General features: G+C 46.7%; 1 protein-coding gene across 1 annotated transcript in view; it reads left to right on the top strand.

Annotated features, from left to right (window-relative positions):
• Window positions 1–470: 470 nt before the first annotated feature.
• The window catches only part of ARRDC2 (arrestin domain containing 2), a 54,010-nt gene continuing 37,622 nt past the window's right edge, over window positions 471–16,858 (top strand). Inside the window, exon 1 of the mRNA XM_040417663.1 lies at window positions 471–810. Within this exon, the coding sequence (XP_040273597.1) occupies window positions 549–810 (262 nt within the window). The 5' untranslated portion in view covers window positions 471–548. The remainder of the gene's footprint in view (window positions 811–16,858) is intronic.

Below are 16,858 nucleotides of genomic sequence, written 5' to 3'. Positions count from 1 at the left end.
TTTTGGTATTTTGAATGCCGGATCTGGCACTAATACATTCCTATGGAAAAAAATGCCGGAGATAAAACCGTAGCATGTTGCGGTATTATCTCCGACCTGATCAGTCAAAAAGACTGAACTGAAGACATCCTGATCGGATCGCTCTCCATTCAGAATGCATTAGGATAAAACGGATCAGTTCTTTTCCGGTATTGAGCCCCTAGGACGGAACTCTATGCCGGGAAAGAAAAACGCTAGTGTGAAAGTACCCTTAATGTATACTGCATATGCCATACGGAAAAACGTAACGGAACCCCTACTGGAAAAAAACAAACGGAAAAGCAGCCGCAAAACACTGAAACAGACATATGGTCCTGTGAAGGAGCCCTTTAATTCACGCACGATCTGTTTAGAGGGCTCCGCTCCCTGTGTTGACTAGGTGATGCAGCAGGGGGCGCGGTCCTGCTGGGCGGAGCTAGCACTTCATTCCCCAGCCGTCAGTTGTACAGTGCGGCCTCCAGATAACAGCTTCCCTGCCCTGTGCCCATTCTACCCTGCGAGCCTGGTACATGATGCACTTCAGTAAGATAACGGACTTCAGCGTGGAGCTCAGCCCCAGTGCCTACGGGGTGTACACGGCCGGGGATGTGCTGACCGGGCAGGTGGCACTGGAGCTCTGTAAGGCCATGAGAGTTACCGCTCTGGAGGTCTGTGCCAGGGGGCTGGCCACCGTGCACTGGCTGGAGACCCGCAGCATTGGCATGAATACAGTCTACAGCGACTTTACCGCCCACGAGACTTACTTAAGAAAGAGGCAGCACTTGATAAGAGGTAGGTGGGTATCGTGCCCCTTACAGAATGAGATTAGCTACAATGCTCCCTCTGTGTGGTGGGTACAAGCTCCAGAAGCAGCAGGGGATGCCAGCTCTTGACCAACTTACCCCCGCGCAGGTAATTCAGGCTTCTTGGCAAAAAGCTGGTATTCACCCACTGGCATAACTTCTCAGCTGCCCTCATTTTCCAGCGGTTGTTCCAGCATTTACCTCTGGACCGCTGCCTATATTCCAACTGCCTACAAGTTGGCATCAGTGTTCTCCTGATAACCTGCATGACTGGCACCATTTACCAGGCAGAACCATTCAGATCATAGCAGAACTGCATATAAAGGAAAACAAAATGCTCAGCCTAGTGGTAGCAAATCATCAGTTCCTGTAAAACAGAGAAGGGCTGTGACTCCATTTTGGGGGGGTCACTTTGCAATATGCTTTATGTACATATTTGGTGCAGCAGACGTGAGTGGTAGACACCCGTATACATGGCTGGCAGATAAGAGTATGTTCACACCTGCTGCGTATCCACTGCGGTTTCTCATTTTGACAGCTCAGTTGAATGGATTTTGCTGTTGACAGGCTCCTACCGCAGCGTTGTGTGTGGTAACCTCCATAGCACGGTCTAGAAAACTGCACGTGAAAAATCATCAGCCACATAATCTGCGGGCAGCGGAAGTGGTCTCCGCGCAATTTCGGCATGACATCTGCGCCGAGACCCCAGCCAAAAATCCATTGTGTGAATACACCCAGAGGGTGCCTTCACACGTAGCAAATTGTGTTGCAGAAATGATCTCGGACTGAAATTCGGTTCCATTCACATGAATGAGGCTTGCCGAAATCAATGTGCTTCCTGCCAGATGAATGGAATAGGCCCCTAGCAACATCCCTCATGACAACACTTCCTGAGCCTCTGGGATCAACAGGGGTGTTCCTGTTGCACCTAGAGCTCAGCTGTTTCTGCAGCTGCTGTGCCCCCTACACGTTAATTGACAGGGCCAGGTATGATAATGGTTTCAGTGCCTGACCCTATCGATGAAAGTGGAGAGGGTGCAGCAGTTGCAGAGAGCAGACCCTCTAGGTGTAATGACCCCCCCCCCCCCCACCATTGCTCCTAGAAGCTCATTTGCATATATTAAAACTTCATTTTCCTCAGCAATGCGGGCACATATGGACGGGGACCAACACAGATGTCTTCAGCTGCCAAGCGCACATGTAACAGGTCAGCCAGTTTCATAGGTACACATCTGCTGACCGATGCCCTCTAAATTAAAGGGGTTGTCCGGGATTGGGGACATTGGTGTAATAGTACTACAGTGACATACATACATCCATGTCCTACCTTTGCCACATATTTCTGAAGCCCTGTTTTCATATAGGAAATTCTTAGCCGGAAGTGACTGTTTTCTTATACTCAGTGACGTGCCGGGTCTCTTGCAGGCGAGCGGAAGCCTCTTCTTCCGACTGCTCAGGGAGCCTGGTGACATCACCGGCACTGATGGGCGGGCTTTATCGCTGCTCTAGCCAGTAAAACGGCTAGGGCAGCGCTAATGCCCACCCATCAGAGCTGGTGACGTCACCGAACACACTGCTGGGCGGAAGCCTCTTCCCAGCAGTGTGTTATCGTAAACAAAAGAGCCTTTGCCATGTGCGATTTAGTGCAGCGCAAAGGAGAGCATCGGAGCAAGTCAGGGGGGCTGCCTGGGTGAAAATGGAGGTTTGCTCAGAACCTGGACAACCCCTTTAAGCCTCATTCACACGTCAGTGATTTTTGAGCCAAAACCAGGTGCGGCTCTAAACACAGGACAGGTGCAGATCTTTCCCTTATACCTTATCTCTGCAGAGGCTCCAATCCTGGTTTTGGCTCATAATCACTGACCAAAGCAGTGACGTGTGAATGAGGCTTTATGATGAGGCAGTCCGTGCCCCTTAATTGAAATCTATGCAGCGACTGAGTCCGCAGGAGCAACACATGAGGCATGGTGGGCCGATGGGGGTAGTAGTTGATTTACTCATGGCTAGCAGAACCTCCCTGGACCGGCGTGTAGTGATGGGAAGGACAGCACCAGTTCTTTTGGGGCACTCTGTTTCTCCAGGGAATCCCGCCAGATGGTGTTTGAGGTGCCCTGAGTGGAATGGGATTTTTGTTAAGGTGCCTTGGCGGCAGGGTCCCTGGTATTCATGACGCCAGCAATGTTGGGTACAAAAGAAAAGTAATAAACGGAGTCCAGACCTTGTGTGAAGTTCAATAGCAGCTTTAGACCTTATGCAAACGATCGTTGTGTGTTTTGCGGTCCGCAAAACACAGATGGCGTCCGTGTGTGTTCCGCAATTTGCGGAATGGACAGCCTTTAATTTAACTGCCTATCCTTGTCCGCAAAGCATCCGAGCCTCCAAAACTGCATCTCTGATGCGGACCAAAACAACGGCTGTGTGCATGAGGCCTTACTTGAATAAATGTTCTCCAACAGTTTACAGGCGTTATCTTGGTTCCAGCAGGCATTAGCATTAACTCTGGCAGGCAAACACACTCAACTCTGCTACATCGGTTGCTCTCTGACTCTGCTGTGCTGACAAGCTTAAAGGGCTTCTGTCACCCCACTAAACAGTTTATTATATTTTTTTTTTGGTTACTTATAATGCGATTTATGCATACAAAACAAACTGTAATTAATCATTTTCGTTCAGCAGATTCTGTTAAAAACTTACTTTTAAAATATGCAAATTACCTTGCTACCAGCAAGTAGAGCTGCTACTTGCTGGTAGCAGCCGCATCCTCCTATCCTAAAGTCGCCCCCTCCGCATGTTGATTGACAGGGCCAGCGGACGGGATCTTTCTCTGCTGGCCCTGTCTGCATTCAAAATCTGGCGCCTGCGCCGTACCTGTCTTCAGTCGGCGCAGGCACACTCAGAGAAGGACGCTCGCTCGGTCGCTCCTTTCTCAATGCGCCTGCGCCGGGTGTAGATGTGACGTCATCGGCGCAGGCGCATTGAGGATGGAGCGACCTAGCGAGCGTCCGCCTCTCAGTGCGTCTGCGCCGACTGAAGACAGGTACGGCGCAGGCGCCTGATTTTGAATGCAGACAGGGCCAGCAGAGAAAGATCCCGTTCCCTGGCCCTGTCAATCAACATGCGGAGGGGGCGACTTTAGGATAGGAGGATGCGGCTGCTACCAGCAAGTAGCCGCCCTACTTGCTGGTAGCAAGGTAATTTGCAAATTTTAAAAGTACGTTTTTAACAGAATCTGCTGAACGAAAATGATTAATTACAGTATGTATGCATAAATCGCAGTATAGGGATTATAAGTAACCAAAAAAATAAATAAAAATGTTTAGTGGGGTGACAGAAGCCCTTGAATGGAATCTTTGCTTCTTACTTTAAGCTGAAACTTCTCTCTCTGTAGTCTGACTCTAGATTAATCCAGGGAACTTTTCCTCCTGGCTGATGAGGTTTCAAGCTATCCAGCAGAGCTGAAGGTGCTCTAACTGGTTTAGGCAGGACACGTCCACCAGGGACGTGGACCTACTTCTTCCCTTGGCAGGGGGTGAGCTGAAGCTGAACTAAGGGCTCTTTCACACTTGCGTTGTTCTGTTCCGGCATAGAGTTCCGTCGTCGGGGCTCTATGCCGGAAGAATCCTCATCAGGATTATCCCAATGCATTCTGAATGGAGAGAAATCTGTCAGGATGTCTTCAGTTCCGGACCGGAACGTTTTTTGGCCGGAGAAAATACCGCAGCATGCTGCTCTTTTTGCTCCGGTCAAAAATCCTGAACACTTGCCGCAAGGGCGGATCCGGAATTAATGCCCATTGAAAGGCATTAATCCGGATCCGGCCTTAAGCTAAACGTCGTTTCGGTGCATTACCGGATCCGACGTTTAGCTTTTTCTGAATGGTTACCATGGCTGCCAGGACACTAAAGTCCTGTTTGCCATGGTAAAGTGTAGTGGGGAGCGGGGGAGCAGTATACTTACCGTCCATGCGGCTCCCGGGGCGCTTCAAAGTGACGTCAGGGCGCCCCACGTGCATGGATGACGTGTCGCATGGATCACGTCATCCATGCGCGTGGGGCGCCCTGACGTCATTCTGGAGCGCCCCGGGAGCCGCACGGACGGTAAGTATACTGCCCCCCCTAAGCTCCCCACTACTACTATGGCAACCAGGACTTTAATAGCGTCCTGGGTGCCATAGTAACACTGAAAGCATTTTGAAGACGGATCCGTCTTCAAATGCTTTCAGTTCACTTGCAGTGTTACGGATCCGGCGGGCACCTCCGGCAAATGGAGTGCACGACGGATCCGGACAACGCAAGTGTGAAAGAGGCCTAACCCTAACTAACTAGTCTCTTCCTCTCCTTAGAGAGGGAGTTTAGAATGGAAAGAAGGGTTCCATCATCTGCAAAGTAGCACTGCCATGTTTGCTGCCACCTCTGGTGAACCAGGTACATTACATTTGAACATAACAGTTACAAGAAATAGATAGGCACATTGTTATGGACCTGAAATAAATACACAAATGACATGGAATTAGCCTATAGGAGACAGTAGCAGGGTGCAGAAGTGGTAATGGCACTCTGGGTCATTACATCTACACCAGCCCATAGCTGGCTTAGATTTCAGTCATCATTTACTCCAGTTTCTGGAGTACATGATGATCAATGTATCAGGGCTGATGGTCCCGCCAATGCATTCCCCCTGCCATGCCTCTATTCAGAAACTGGTGAGCGTGGCATAAAAATACCAATTGCGACTAAGTTTAAAAATGTGGCAAAACTGACTTTTACAACTTTGTAATGCCAAATACAAGGCGTAGGGGATCTCTCCCCATGTTCCCATGATAACAGAAACGACTGGACGTAGGCGGGAGGCTTTATCACTGCGGACACTGGGCTATATTTCTCCATGTTTTATCTTGTATTATAGCATTTGTAGTTGTTCACCTCCTATGTCTGGGGAGATTTCTTAGGACTGTGTGTACGCCAGTTGATAAAAATGGCGCAGACTTGTAAACAATGTTGAATTGTTTGGCCACACCCACTGTTACAGACGACTGTTGCCTGAGTAACTGTTAGGCCCCTTTCACATGAGCGAGTTTTCCGCGCTGAAGCCTGACCCATTCATTTCAATGGGTCTGTGTACACGAGCATTTTTTTTCACGCATCAGTTCTGCGATGCGTGAGAATCGCAACATGTTCTATATTCTGCATTTTTCATGCAGCCCTGGCCCCATAGAAGTAAATGGGGCTTCAGTGAAAAACGCATTGAATCCGGAAGTTTTTTATCACGCCTGTGAAAAACGCATCAAAACGCATTGCAATCGCACAGAAAAAATGAACGCAATCACAGACAAAACTGACTGAACTTGCTTGCAAAATGGTACGAGTTTCACTGAACGCACCCTGAACGCATCCAGAGCCAATCCGTCACGCTCGTGTGAAAGAGGCCTAATGTGACATATAACCTATATACACTTTTTACAGTTGAACTTGACCTAATTCCTTAAATATCCAGTTTTACTTGGTGAAATTAGAGCTAAAAAGATAAAGATCAGAAATAGAAACTAACACGCCTCTGAAATTCTTATAATATTTTCTTATGCTTGGAAGAAAAAAAAAAAAAGCTACTTTGCCAATTCCATCTAGAAATGAACCCAGTCACCCCTGAGAGCTTTCAATGGTAGGACATGGACGTATGCGCCCTCTTGTGGTAGTGTTGTGAAATGCCTCTGTACGTGGCCAAAGCATTACATTGAAGGTCAATAGAGGACGGAACTGTTTTCTATTGTGCCAGATTGTGCCATAGAAAACGGATCCGTCCCCCTTGACTTACATTGTGTGTCAGACTCTGCAAGCAGCGTTTTGGTGTCCGTCTCCAGAGCGGAATGGAGACTGAACTGATGCCTTCTGAGCGGATCCTTTTCCATTCAGAATGCATTAGGGCAAAACTGATCCGTTTTGGACCGATTGTGAGAGCCCTGAACGGATCTCACAAACGGAAACCAAAACGCCAGTGTGAAAGTAGCCCAACTGGTTTATAGTTAGCAGCAAAATCCACAGTAGGTCCGTCTAATTTATAATTTTCTACGCCTGTTTTAGGCGTAGAAAATGGTATAAATGTAAGACGGCTAGGAAGCTGGCTTACATTTAGACTGGCGCTGGTGTAAATAAATGTGCCTCTATATCTGTATAATTCTACACAGTTTAATGTCAAACAGACATACGGTAACCTGATTTTTCTTTTTTCCGGCCACTGAAGGGAGACTACAGGTGAGGGATTATTACTTGGAAGTCATGTTAATCCAGAGTGGCGTGGTCAGAGACATGGAAAGTTGTGCAGCCCCTGCTGAGAATGCTAATACTAAGCACATGCTACAATACAGAACACATGCTTACCATAGGGAGTGTGCCACCAGGTCCTACTGTTGTCATGCATTAAAAAAATCCACTTCCGCCTCAGAATCTGATGTACTAAAACGGATGTTTCATATGTCTTAGTCCACACTGCGTTGGAGTAGGATGTGCAGGCCTCTTCAGGGCCATTCACACAACTGTGCCTGCTTTGTTGTTTGTTCCGCAAAACACGAACATGTGTTCTGCATTTTGCAGATCGGCATGCCCCGCGCCCTTTGTTAGAAATGCCTACATGTTCTATGTTTGTGGGGTTTTTTGCGGGCCCGTGGAACAGACATGTCCACATCTTTTGCAGAGGGCGCTGGGGGCAGCCAATAGCAGGCCGCGACAGGCCTCCGTACTGTCCCCCACTGTCGCCGGATGTTTTGATCTGCGTGACTGGGAGATGCATTGGTGGGTGCTGGGGGGCCATTACCAATCAGTTCCTGCTATGTAAAAGATCCTTGAATACGCTGTTTGGCCATCTACTAGCGCCTCTCTCCTGTACAGTACAGTACTATATGTCCTGTTCTGCCTTCTGTTTGTGCCAGGATGAGTTGCTCCTTTGGACACCAAAGAGGGTGGCTCAATTTAATTTTTTTGGTACATTGTGTACTAAACAGCACTCCTCTCCTCATCATGGAAAGTGTTTTCCAGCTTCCAGCAGCTATTTCTAGTATATGTAAGAGCTTGCTGAGTGAGCGCCAGAAAGCTGCTAAAAGGGGTTGTCCATTTACTACAATTTTTCCTCTGTCCCCAGGGAGGACCCCAGTGGTTGAAGCCCCACCGACCACTAGAATGGGAGCTCGTGTTCTCCGTTCTGAATGAGCGCCTGACACACATGCATATGCAGCCTCTGCCTTCCATGTATGGGGCTCTATAGAGATCAATGGAGCAGCACTGTGCTTACGCATCCTCTGCTCCATTCAAACAGGGGGAACACGGGCCCCCTTTCTAGTTTCTGAAGGAGCACCACTGGTCTGTGAATAGAGGATAAGATGTCAACCCCTTTAGGACAAAAGAAGCCATTTACCATTCCATCAATGAAGCTTTGGTCCCAGCTGCTGCAGCCCCCATTGGACCAGAAGTAGTCATGTTAACTGCTGCCGCCATAATTTCATAATTTGGCACCTCTTTAAACGTAACATTTTTCTCTAAAATTGTTACTCCAGTTTTTTACACTACCCATTACTGGAGTAAGATTGTGTCTACACTTAATTAACATAGCTAACCGTGTCCACTTTTTCACCAACTTTGAAAAAGTAGCAAGTATGCAGTCAAATCAAAAGAAGTTGCAAAGTAATAATAAAAAAAATGTAACCAACTTTTTTCACGCCAGAATTTTGGCACATAAGGGTTGATAAATACTGTTCACGGTCTTATGTATTAGGTATTTAGAGCACTCTAAAAGCTTTTCGAAAACCTAAACACCCCTTTAGCGCCACTTTGGAAAACACACATACCATATTGAGCTTGTTTTTGTTCCCGTCATGACCCAATTGTTGGAATGCATCCAGCCCTGTATTAGAACAAACAGATGGGAATCTGTGATTTATATTCTAGAGAGGGGAATGAGGCTTCACATGACTGAGGATTGAGCGCAGAAAAAGAGTAATGTCAAAAAAAAATGTACCAAGCAATGTTTTTCTCTACAGATATTTTTGTGGGAGAATTTAAAGAAACTTCCAGACAGCTGCTTTATAGAGGAGCAGAGGACAGAGCACTGGATACAGCAGGGACTGTTTGCTGACAGTGGAATGATATCACAGGAATGTGCTCCAAACCTGCCAAATCTTTCTCTATATTGGTCTCCTGGGAGGCTCTGCAGAAGGAAAAAGCTGCGGATGGTCAGCAAAACATGTTTACTATGAGGGGCCTCTTTGCTAGAAACCATAATATGAAGTATCATAGCATGCAGAGCCTCATCTATGGTCATGAAAGCATGAATGTGGGAAGCAGTGGAAACACTGACCACGTATTAAATTAGTGTGATATATAGCTGAGTCTGCTGGCATGGAGCGAGGTCACCAGTCATGGTCTGCAAGAGAGGTAGCATCTGTAGTGGACACAGCGGGGAGATTTATCAAAACTCACAGCAACCAATCAGATCTTTTCATTTTTCAGAGCTCCTTAAGAAAATGAAAGGTGGAATCTGATTGGTTGATATGGGCCACTAAAGCGTGTTTCACAATTGCGCTGTGGCTTTCTGTTTTTGAGATCCAGCAGAGGATCTCCAAACCGGAATTAAACGGATCCGTGTCATCCGTGTCATTTAATACATCTGGATGCATCAGTTTTGGCCGGATCTGGTTGTATTAAATCTAAACTGGATCTGGTATGAAAATCATTATAAGGCCTCCTGCACACGACAGTTGTGTGCACCCGTGGTCGTTGTGCCGTTTTCAGTTTTTTTTTTGAAAAATCGGAAAATGCACCGTTTTGCAGCCGCATCCGTGATCCGTGTTTCCTGTCTGTCTAAAAAATATGACCTGTCCTATTTTTTTGATGGACAACGGATGCACACAAGATTGGCATTCGCGTCTGTGATCCGTGGCCATAGGTTACTTTCATACAGACGGATCCGAAGATCCGTCTGCATAAAAACTATTTCAGAGATGAGTTTTCACATCGTGAAAACTCATATCCGACAGTATATTCTAACATAGAGGCGTTCCCATAGTGATGGGGACGCTTCTAGTTAGAATATACTACGAACTGTGTACATGACTGCCCCCTGCTGCCTGGCAGCACCCGATCTCTTACAGGGGGCTGTGATCCGCACAATTAACCCCTCAGGTGCTGCACCTGAGGGGTTAATTGTGCATATCATAGCCCCCTATAAGAGATCAGAGGCTGCCAGGCAGCAGGGGGCAGACCCCCCTCCCTCCCCAGTTTTAATATCATTGGTGGCCAGTGTGCGGCCTCCCCTCCCCTCCTCCCTTTATTGTATTATCATTGGTGGCCAGTGTGCGGCCCCCCCTCCCTCTATTGTATTATCATTGGTGGCCAGTGTGCGGCCTCCCCCGGCCCCCCCTCCCTCCCTCTATTGTATTATCATTGGTGGCCAGTCTCCTACTGGTAAGTGACAGATCATTAAGCAATGCGCCGCACAGACCTGTCACTTACCAGTAGGAGGAGCTCCCGGCCGGTCACAGACAGCGCAGCAGGTAAGTATGATGCTTCTAATATTGTAATATTGCTAAGTAACCATGGCAACCAGGCCTGCAGTAGAGTCCTGGTTGCCATGGTTACCGATCGGAGCCCCAGCGATTAAACTGGGACTACGATCGGAACTCTCCGCTGCCACCAATGATCGGAAGGGGGGGGGGGGGAGAGGGGAGGTCGCACACTGGCCACCAATGATATTACAATAGAGGGGGGGCGGGGGGGCCGCACACTGGCCACCAATGATAATACAATAGAGGGGGGGCCGCACACTGGCCACCAATGATATTACAATAGAGGGAGGGAGGGGGGGCGGGGGAGGACGGATCCTCCAAAAATCAAGGAAGACCCACGGACGAAAAAACGGTCACGGATCACGGAAAAACGGAACCCGTTTTTGCGGACCGCAAAAAAAAACGGTCGTGTGCAGGAGACCTAAGTCAATGGGTGCCGGACTGAGGTCGCTTTGCTGGGGTGGATGGGCACAGATATTTTTGATCAATATACTGGTATATTTTGTAAGCACTCTCTTGTTTATATTCATAGTAAATGTGGTATTAATTTATATATAGAAAAGACTGTATACTTTTTATTACATTTATAACTGCCGATTTTTGCCTAAAAACAAGTTTAAAAAATGCTAACAAAACAAAAATACACCGAAAACCACACAACACAAAGAAAACAACTTTGTATGACACCAGCCTTATGAGAAATTATTCAGCCCATGTTTTTGGGCATACATTCTCCACTCTGTGGCAGCTTATTAACATACAGGTAAAAGATTTCTCAGCACAAGGTAACACAAGTGGATATTGGATAAAACAAAGGGGGTCATTTACTATCAGTGCTACGCCAATTTTTGGCTTCGCAAAAGTCAGAAGACCCCATTGTTGCACAGGCGTTTTTTGCACTTTGCCCTCCACTAAGGTGTGGTAAAGGATTGGAGGGCAGGAAATTTACTAACACTTAAGTGGGTTATCGGGTGACCTAGGGAGTCTTGTCCCCTTTGCGGCCCGCTATTGGCTGCTGCCCCCGTCGCCAGATGTTTTGATCCATGCGACGGGGAGATGCAGCGGCTGCAGTCAGGGATTGGAGTAGTTTTTACTCCTGGCACATGGACTGCCGTAGGTGCGCCTAATTTATGACTAGGCCTGCGCTATCAAAGACCAGCGTAAAAAGCCGGACTTTGATAAATGAAACCCTAAAAGTGAATCTAAGGCACAATGAAGGCAGATTAGACTTTCCTGTTCTATCTATCTGAATGGGACTTGCAGAAACAATCTAATGGAGATGGATGGAAAATTAGTTTCTTCGTCAAAACTGCCACATGAACTAAGGACTCGCATGCGATTTTCTTTTTTCTTTTTTTTTCTTTCAGCGTTTTGGAGTGCATGGTTTTAATGACCTTTTATCAAGTGATTAGATTTAGTATAGTTCATACATGTATAGTGTACATGTGTTTCTCCTATTTTTGAAGTCCTATATGGACTATGGAGAAAATAGAAAGAAAAACACCATTGACCACAAAAACGTTAGAAAAACACCAAAAAGCACAAAACACATTTTAAAGGGGTATTCCCATCTGTACATTTATAGCATATCCAGAAAATGTGTCATAAATGTCCAATCCGCTCTTAATGGAAGAATGGGACCCCATCATGCTGCAGTGAAGGGAGCGGTGGCTACGCATGTTCGTCTCTCTCCAGCCACTGCTTTTGGAAACTCGCCAGGTGTGCTTACTGGGCTGTACAGTACAGTAAGGCCTCATGCACACGGCCGTTGCCCAGCCGTGGCCGTATTGCGGCCCGCAGACAGCGGGTCCTTAATACACAGGTACCGGCCGTATGCACCCCGCATCACGGATGCGGACCCAGTCACATGTTCTGTATTTTTTTTTTACGGTGCCGACGGATCTCTGATAAAGCTGAATGGGTCTCGCTCTGTCCCGGGCACCGCACGGATGCAAATTGCGGTACCCAATGAACGGAACTGCCTCACAACGGCCGCACAGTCTTTTATATTAGTGAATGGAAAGAGCTGCGCATGTGCCCCCACATTTATATTCACTGCAGCGAGATGGGGTCTCATGCTTGAGATTCGAGTGGGTCCCAGAAGCAAGATCCACACCTATCAGACATTTCTACCAAATGACCTAAAATGTCCAGAGGGGACAACCCCTTTAAAGAAACATCTGACCATAGCATTTTAGTTCAGAAAACCTTTTATTTATTTATTTTTTAACATCCTGTTTAGTTTTAAAAATTCTTTTTGCAAAGGCGGCTTTGACTTTTTTTTTTTTAAGTTAAATTGAAATTCTTACAAGGACCAAACATCTTGGTGGCATACACTAGCTCGTCCTACATGAACGTCGCTGTGCAAGCTCAAGAGCAGAGCCTGCAGCAGTTGTCACCTGAGAAGACTTACCTGGCCATTTCAAGGTGTTGTCTGGCCGATCACTTTCTTTTTAGAAAGGCTCATACTGGCAAAAACAAACAATAAGTTTATGGGTCCATTTAACAGGAGCATATGGTAAATGGAAACAATGGGAAAAGCCCATGACTAATACCATAGGAAATTCCAGTAATTACCAGTTTCCCTTTCAGTTCTCTATTTAGACAGTATTTCAACAAAACGTATTGACCTGAACAGGAGTTATGTAAGGTCGCGGTAATATCTAAGCGGCTGAGGCACACTTTGTAAATGCTGCTACATTTATAAAGAAGTCTATTCAGGGGAGAGAGCTATGTGGTTCGGAACCTGTGACCTTGTCTACTCTCCACACTGTAGTACTGCATGTGTACACTAGATGGCAGGATCCTCCCAGTCTTACAATGTGCTGACAGTGGTATCTTTGACTTCTTTTCAGGATGTAGACCATTTTGTGGCTTAGGAGTATAAACTGTATGCCATTGGGGAGGGGGTAGTTTTCCTTTCTCATAACTTTCCATAGATTTCATAACTTTTTTTTTCCTTTGATTTCTGCACATCTCCAAGTATCATAATGTCATAAGCCTCAAAACATTCCCTACTTCACATCCCAATATCCCTCTATGATTCTTAAAGGGGTTGGCCACTTTATTTCAATGTTATACCCGGAATCTTGCCGTGGATGAAACATCACTTGCTAATACATGTTTATTACAGCTTCTGGGCCATTTTTACATTTATTTGAAGCCCCCTGGCCTTTAGACAGGGCCAGAAGTTTTAATAAAGAGGTATATTGGTAAGTGATTATCATCCACAGTAAGGTGTCAATACTGAGTAAGGCCGAATGCACACGGCCGTTTTCCGCGGCCGAGAGCGGTCCGTGGTGTGCCGGGCTGGATTCCTGTTCAGAGCAGGAGCGCACGGCGTCATTGGTTGCTATAACGCCGTGCGCTTCATGTCGCCGCTGCACTACATTAATACACTATACGAGTGTATTACTGTACAGCAGCGGCGGCATGAAGCGCACGGCGTCATAGCAACCAATGACGCCGTGCGCTCCTACTCTGAACAGGAATCCAGCCCAGCATACCACGGACCGCTCTCGGCGGCGGAAAACGGCCGTGTGCATTCGGCCTTAAGGTCCTTTTACACAAGCGATTATTAACCGAAAGATCATTGTTGGTATGACCATTCCTGATATTTGACCAGTGTAAACATGTCAAGCAGTTGAACAAGAGTAGCAGCAGATCTTCTAAACATGCGACTTGTTGCTATTTGTAATGGAAATGAATAGTAGTATACAATAGTAGCATAATAGTACTATAACAGTAGTATACGCAGTACGGGCACGGAGCCCTTGCGTTCGTGGGCAAGAGGCCTAATTGTGTATCCACAGATACCTGTCAGTCACTGATAGTTGTATATGGGGAGATGCTATCAAGGATTGATAGCATTCTCTGTGTAAGTGTGTATACATACATAGCAGTTAGTCATTGGTAGTTGTATACAGGGGAGGTGTTATCAGTGATTGATAACATTCTCTATGTAAGTGTGTATACATAGATAGCTGTCAGTCACTGATAGCTGTACATGGGGAGCTGTTATCAGTGATTGTTAGCATACCCCGTGTGAGTGTGTGTATATATAGCTGTTCTTCACTGATAGCTGTACATAGGGAGCTGTTATCAGTGATTGTTAGCATACCCTGTGTGAGTGTGTATACATAGTTGTTCTTCACTGATGGCTGTACACGGGGAGGTGTTATCAGTGATTGATAGCATTCTCTGTGTGTGTATAAACAGATCACTGTACAGCTATCAGTGACTGACAGCAATCTCGAATAGCATTTTCTGTGCAAGTGTGCATACAATCACTGATAAGACAACCCTGTGTACAGATGATCTCGGAAAGGGCGGACACTTTTCCCGAAAAACGCTATATGAAACTGCTCATTGGCTCCTTCTCTATACACTGTATTTCCTGGTGACTGGTTCTCTTTAAAGGAGAGCTGTTCATCATGAAGTCCAGACCTAAGCGCTGTGTTTGTCACATTTGCCTATTCATGACCATTCCACTGTAAGGGCAAATTGTGAAATAGCACACGGGCCACGATCTGCAATTTGCAGACTGCAAAGTCTACGGTCGTCTGAATGAGCTACTATCCTTATTGAGGGGTATAAGCCCTGGGTGTTATTTTGGAATTTGTGGTATATGCTGTCATATGAAATACCAGCATGGAAGGGATTAAAATAATTATGGATTAGCAGAATGAATATGGTTTCCACTTCACCACCATGACGGCCCAGAGAGAGATTGACCCCTGACCTCTGTAGGGGCAGGAACAGAGATAGGTTAAAGGACCCCTCCCACCACCATTCACCAGTGTGTTCCTGCCCCTATAGTGGCCAGGACAGAGAAAAGTCCTCTCTGGCTTTCAGGGAGGTGAAGTGGATAAGGACCTCTTTTTTATTTTCTGTACCTGGGTGTCACGGATGGTGTACAGGAAACAATATGATACAAATAACAAACGATGACTAACTGGATCCACAACTAAGGAACAAAAAGGGAGACCCCTGCAATCGACCTGCCGCTCTCCCTTATTGCTCAGCCTATGCGACCACTCTAAAGGTGAATGGGCGCATATCCACGTACCTCGGCTATCTTAACCTGAAGGCCCTACAATAGTGAGGGGACACGACCACCGGCTCCCTACACAGACACGGAGGGAGTCAGGGTCACCTGGATCCAGACAACAGAAAATCATAAATACTAAAACAGCACTTATCTGAAGACGACTGTGAACTGCGAACTGGTAGCTGCGAGCTGGGAGCTGATCTGCAGACGACTGTGAACTGAGAACTGGGAGCTGGGAGCAAAAGACAGCATGCACACTCAATCCAGGAAGTTGTATCAGCCACACCCAACTACCTTATGGGGGAGAATATAAAGGGAGGTAATGAGTCTGACTGCATGACAGCTGAGATAGCCTAACAAGGTGAGAAACAGAAACCAAAACAAAGAAACTCAAAGGGGAGGATCTGAACGACTCCTGTCAGAGCTTCTCAGCTGTCTGGTTGTGACAGTACCCCTCCCTCTAGGAGTGGACTCTGGACACTCAGGGCCCACCTTCTCAGGATGGGACCTATGGAAAGCCCTGATGAGGCGAGAGGCCTTAATGTCCGTCACTGGGAGCCACATCCTCTCCTCAGGACCATAACCCTCCCAATGAACGAGGTACTGGAGGGAACCGCGGACAAGACGAGAATCCACAATCCTAGAGACCTGAAATTCAAGATTCCCATCAACCATAATCGGAGGAGGAGGCAAAGGTGAGGGTACAATAGGTTGAACATAAGGTTTCAATAAGGACTTATGGAAAACATTATGGATCTTCCAAGTCTGAGGAAGATCAAGATGGTAGGCAACAGGATTGATGACAGACAGGATCTTATAAGGCCCAATAAACCTAGGACCCAACTTCCAGGAGGGAACCTTCAATTTGATATTCTTGGTAGACAGCCACACCAAATCACCAACATTCAGGTCCGGACCAGGCATACGTCTCTTATCTGCCACACGCTTATATCTCTCACTCATATTCTTTAGATTATTCTGAATCTTTTGCCAAATAGATGACAAAGACGAGGAGAATCTGTCCTCATCAGGCAAACCAGAAGAGCCCTCTCCAGAGAAAGTCCCAAACTGCGGATGAAACCCATATGCACCAAAAAATGGTGACTTATCAGAGGACTCCTGACGACGGTTATTTAAAGCAAACTCAGCAAGGGACAAAAAAGAACACCAATCCTCCTGATTCTCCGCCACAAAACAGCGCAGATATGTCTCCAGATTCTGATTGACACGCTCTGTCTGGCCATTCGACTGCGGATGGAAAGCAGAAGAGAATGACAAGCGGACCCCCAAGCGAGAACAGAAAGCCTTCCAGAATCTGGAAACAAACTGCGTGCCCCTATCAGAGACTATGTCTGAAGGAATCCCATGCAATTTGACAATGTGGTCAACAAATGCCTGCGCCAGCGTCTTAGCATTGGGCAAACCGGGAAAAGGGAT

This window comes from Bufo bufo, chromosome 2 (genome assembly GCF_905171765.1).
Source record: "Bufo bufo chromosome 2, aBufBuf1.1, whole genome shotgun sequence".
Taxonomy (NCBI): domain Eukaryota; kingdom Metazoa; phylum Chordata; class Amphibia; order Anura; family Bufonidae; genus Bufo; species Bufo bufo.
This window is presented reverse-complemented; position numbering and strand designations above follow the sequence as displayed.